The 5,494-nt window shown below is 46.0% G+C and overlaps 1 protein-coding gene across 1 annotated transcript; it reads right to left on the bottom strand.

Moving 5' to 3' along the window:
- Positions 1-2,450: 2,450 nt before the first annotated feature.
- On the bottom strand, positions 2,451-4,079 carry LOC105555726. Its single transcript, XM_012002769.1, has one exon. It carries the CDS (start codon positions 4,077-4,079, stop codon positions 2,451-2,453), a length of 1,629 nt encoding a protein of 542 aa, XP_011858159.1.
- Between the last annotated feature and the right edge of the window lie 1,415 nt (positions 4,080-5,494).

The raw sequence follows: 5,494 nt of genomic DNA on the forward strand, positions 1-5,494 counted from the left end.
TGTAGTACTTACGACGATCTTCAATATAAGAATTAATCGACTATGAATACCAGCCATATAGGCACGGTCTTACATACAGGTCCGGAAGCTCAGGCCAAATTTTGGTGGTGAAGATAGGTCGAATTTTTAAGCCAATGAACGTTTGTCTCTTGGCCACGAGAGTCGCTGCGTAGGGTAGTAGACAGACACAGATATAGAAATCACGGTTTCTATATCTATGTCTCTGTCTACTACCTTACCGCAGCAACTCTCGTGGCCAAGGACAAACGATTATTGGCTTAAAAATTCGACCTACCCCCACCATATGACTTTCCGGACCTGTAAGACCGTGGCCATAGGCATCGCGCGGGCGTTGAATGGATGCCCAACGGGCATGGGATGAATGTCCAATAGATGTCGAATGGATATCCATTGGGCGTCAAATGAGCGGCATTTGAGTGTTGACGAAATCTGAAGAGATCCGAAATATGCCCAAAGACCATCCATTTCGTGTCCCTGTGTCCCCAAAATGGGCGCCCAATGGGCGTCAAATGGGCGGTCATTGGTGCATCCATTGCGCGCCCTTGGAGCGTCCATGGGACAGATTCGGGACAGGAAATAGGCGCCCAACCGGAGAGCTCGGGACGTCCTTTGGACGCCCAATGGACGTGTGGGTTATTATGCTGCTCAATAGGATTCAGCATCGATTAGAGCATGTTACTAAGTGGTATGTACATATATAAAACTATAAACATCTTCCCAGATAGCACAGGATGTCCTGTGGACGTCCAGTTTAAGTCCAATTTACGTCCGAACGTCCGTGGACGTGAAATGGACATTTAACGGATGTCTGTTGTCGTACCTTGAACGGATATCCTTTACGGGACATCTTATGGACATCCAATTTTTGTCCACGTTTGGGCTTTAGTTTTATCATCTTTAGATATATTTATTTTAGCATATTTAGATACATTTGCAAATTTTTATTAAGTAAAACGTTTATTAAAAAAACTTTTATTAAACATTTAAAAAACATTCATTTTATGTTTAAAATCCATATGTTGAATAAACGGTTAAAAAATTTGAAGATTAAACGAACTTACCAAGTGAAGTTCGATCTTAATTATGCTGGGGCCTCGTCCGGATGGAATAATAATTGTAGTCGTGCCTCTGGTCGCGAACTCACAACAGAGTTTAAATATTTCCCGTGACAAAAGGAAAATCCCCCGCGCCTGGCGCCATGCGTGGCGGCGCGGGATAACCTCATTGTTCAAAGTGGAAAAAACAGATCGCTGTAAAATATTCTGGGAGGGAGAAAATGGGTGGGAAGGTCCATCCGGACGAGGCCCCAGCATAATTAAGATCGAACTTCACTTGGTAAGTTCGTTTAATCTTCAAATTATGCAAAGGGCCTCGTCCGGATGGAATAATAATTGTAGATGTTTAAAGGGCGATCTGTATGAAGTTAAAAATACTGGTCTTATGAAGCTCTATTTATTTCTTGAATGTGGATTGTATATTTCACAATGTGGGGTGAACATAAGGATGCTAATGTGCGGCCAAATCGGCAGTTAGTACAGCTGTGGCAAACGCTTCGTTATTAACAATCGGGCGATTATAAAATTCTGCAAATACTCGTGAGTCGCCTGTCCAGCCAGCAGCACGTTTGATTATGTCTAAAGGAACACCCTTAGAAGCCGCCAGGGATGTTGAAACATGGCGCGTACTATGCGCTGAGAACGATCCGTCTACGCCGCAGTCTAAAAGGATGCTGCGGATCCAGCGAGCAAGGGTTTGAGACCCAACTGCATTATGGGGCTTTCTTATAGATATAAATAGAAAGTCGCAATCTTTGGAACGGAAGTCTTTAGTATAATCAATGAAATAAGAAAGAAGGCGAACGATGCACAAGCTCTCGCGATCGTTGAAACGCGGGAACGAAAGTAAGGGTTGAAGACGACCGGGACCGGATGTCTTAATACGGTCAGGAATTTTTATCACAACCTTATTTGCCGTAAAAGAAATTTGTGAAAGACGAATAGCGGCTAATGTTTGGCACCGTTGTCCAGATGCCAGTGCCAATAGAAGGGTTAACTTTTTCGACAAGTTTTCAAATGAAAGACTCTCATGAGGAAACAGTGAAGCTAGTTTCGTCACCACAGGAGCCGGGTCCCAAATTTCATCGTAACGTGGGCGTGATGGTTTCAGCACACTAGAGCCTTTACAAAAGCGTTTGATAAGAGGATCCTCTCCTATGTTGTTCGATGAAATCAGGGACACCGCTGAGCGTGCCGTATTCAAAGTAGAATACGAACCCGCACTATTCAGTTCTGTGGCTAAGAAAGAAAGAACATCCACAGTACGTGGAGTAAAAGGCTCGAGATCCCGTTGTTGGCAAAAATTCCACCACGAACGTAGGGGGCGCGTATACTGGGCGATGGACGACGAAGCAAGAGATGCTAACATAGTCTCTATAGCCGGGTCCGGGACTCCACGTGACTGGAATGCCATCCTGATACTCTCCCGGCCGCCAGGGAAAGGTTCTCGGCAGATGGATGGTGAGACCTGGAAGGGCAGGAAAGAAGATCCTTAGACGGTGAAAAAATTAATGGTTTGGATATCAACAGGCGATTAAAGAGAGGAAACCATGGTTGTGAAGGCCACCATGGCACCACCAGAATTCCCTCGGCCCTATCATCCACAATTTTTCTCAAAACCCTAGGAATGAGAATAAATGGAGGAAAAGCATAGAAAAAGAAATTTCTCCAAGAGAGGGTAAATGCATCAATCGTCCAAGCACCCGGATCTGGGAACCAGGACACGTAAATTGAACACTTGGCATTGAGTACCGAGGCAAAAAGATCGATGTCAAACGGCCCATACTCTCGTAAAATCGAATTGAAGGCCCTAGACGATAGGGACCATTCAGTATCTGGAACCTGTTGGCGAGACTCTTCATCGGCAATAACATTGTCTCCTGAGGCAATATAAGAGGCGAAAAGGAAAAGATTCCTGGCCTCGCACCACTGCCAAATCTCCTTGGCCAATGAGGAGAGGTGAGGGTGTTGAACCGAGCCGAATCTGTTAATGTACGAGATTGCTGTGGTATTATCCACTCTAAGAAGGATGTCACAGTCGCTGAGGTCTTTGGCGAAGCATTTCAGGGCGTAAAAAATGGCCTTGAGTTCGAGATAATTTATGTGGCGAGATTTGTCAGTTTCGGACCACCAACCGTGGGTTCGCTGCAAAGAACAAGACGCTCCCCATCCCGAAAGAGATGCATCGGTAAAAATCTCGCAAGCATAGGGACCTGAGCGGATGTGATTCGTTTGATAATTATCCGATAAAATGGTTAGCCACCAAAGGTAATCCTTTTTCAATGAATTTGAGATTGTCATCTTAGCAGCATAATTATTTTCGGCCGAAATGAGATTGTAAAATTTTTCTCTCTCAAAAGATTTTGTATAAAGGAGTCCGTATTGCACTGCCGGACAAATTGATACCAGAGAGCCAATCATACTTGCGAAGTCTCTGATAGTGCATGTAGAACCAGGTGAGAACTTTGCGACGAGAGAGAAAAGTTTTCTTCGGCGATCCTTCGGGATTGATACGGATTGTTGCTCCGAATTAAAAATAAAGCCAAGAAATTTGCGTTGTCGTGACGGTTCTAATTCTGATTTTGAGTAATTGATGACAAATCCAAGGTCACCAAGTAGCTTCAGGTGAGCTTGCACATTATCCCGACATGCCGGTTTTGATGAAGCTAGCAGTAAAAAATCGTCAAGGTAGACAACGAAGTCAAAACCTTGAGATCTCAATAGTTTTATCGCTGGTCGAAGGATCTTGGAAAAAATGTATGGAGCGGTGGCGAGACCGAAAGGAAGAGCAGCCCATTCATATGTTGTACCCCTCCATTGAAAACGCAAGAACTTCCTATATGAAGGATGTATTGGAACGACGAGGTATGCATCTTCAAGGTCGATGGATGACATTTCAAAATCAGGAAGCATGAGGCGAACCACAGTTCGCCAATCTTCCAATTTAAAATGCGGAGGATCCATGTAAGAATTGAGCTCCTTGAGATTCAAAATGAACCGCATTCCACCACTAGATTTTTCTATAAGAAAAAACGGGGACAGAAATTGATCCTGTGAAGGTTCGACACTGTAAATTGCCCCTGCAGTACAGAGTCGAGCAATTTCAGAATCGCAATGACGTGAAGTTGAGGCTGAGAAAACCGGTTCTGTCCGAGAAGGGCGCATTTCTGGGGGTTTCACAAAGGGAATTTTGTACCCCTGGACCGCCTGTAAGACCCTTGGATCTGAGGTTATATGCTTCCATTCATTGATGAAATTTGCCAGGCGACCTGCGATGCTTACCCTGTTTATCGGCGGTGGACACGAGACTTCGATCTGGATCGGTGTGTCGAGCGGGCCCTGGTTTGACGAGCCCCCGCTCGGGAGGAAAATCTCGACCGAGTGGGGGCCTTGGCATTTCCCGATGTAGTGGGGGCAGCCTGGGGTTGAAAACGCTTCGGTTGTTGTGAAGTGGCCTTGGGGGTAACTGGCGTTGTCTTCACTAGACCACGGGCAACTTTTTCGCACGCTTGGGCATCCTTAATTTCGTCGGCAAAAGAACTACCAAAGAGCCATTCGTCTACGGGAGCAGAGTCAGCCGTTGACTTTCCCAACAGAGTTAACGTTGGCTTGATAAAGGCTCTACGAGCAATTGAGAGACGATACTGGAGATCCGCATTGAGGCGGATTCCCTCAGATATTTGGCGAATAGCCAGTTTTCCTTCCTCAGGGAGGCAATCCAAAACTTCCGGTTTTAAAAGAGTTGAAGTACCGCAACCAATAGCATTTAATGCTGCCGCGAGTCGGGCCTGGCGCTCTGTTTGGTATTCGTCTCTTTTCATCGTGGACGATGAGGATTTCAGGGCCGGCAGCAGTAGTTTGTTGATTTTAGGTGGACCCAAAGCCGCAAGGTCGCCTCTAACCTCATATTTCTGAAGAAGTTCTCGGCGAAGATTCTCGGGAAGCCCTGTCTGTACCGTTGAGCGTGCAAAATCTAAAATTGTCGAGTCCCATACTATATCTGAGGAAACTTCAGATTGAGTCGCGAATAGCTCTGCCGAAAATGAAGGTTGCGAGGGAGGCCCCTGTTCGTTAAAAGAGACCGATCGGCCGCCTGCGAATGAAAAGAAAAGTGAGCGAGCGCCGAAAAGAACACATCGGCTATGTCCCTTCTGTATCCATTTTTCTATCGTGGAAAACAGGGTCAGCAAAGGGACATACCTGGTGCATCGCCCCGGTTCGTGGGAACCGGCGTGTCTTTTGGTGGCTGCTGCTCTAAATGCGGTTGAACGCTAGGATTCGTGGTAGGCGGTATAACCTCCCCTGGATATGTATTTTGGAAATTTCTGCACAGTTCAGAAATTTGGGCAACTAGTTGGGGATGGAGTTCAGCCAAAATACTTCCTCCCTCGGGCGCGCGAGATCGGCTGCGAGAGCGA

This window comes from Vollenhovia emeryi, unplaced genomic scaffold, assembly GCF_000949405.1.
Source record: "Vollenhovia emeryi isolate VEMERY1.0 unplaced genomic scaffold, V.emery_V1.0 DF940815.1, whole genome shotgun sequence".
Taxonomy (NCBI): domain Eukaryota; kingdom Metazoa; phylum Arthropoda; class Insecta; order Hymenoptera; family Formicidae; genus Vollenhovia; species Vollenhovia emeryi.

Coding starts and splice junctions, on each gene's coding strand:
- LOC105555726 (XM_012002769.1), bottom strand. CDS start 4,079: ATGCGGTTCATTTTGAATCTCAAGGAGCTCAATTCTTACATGGATCCT.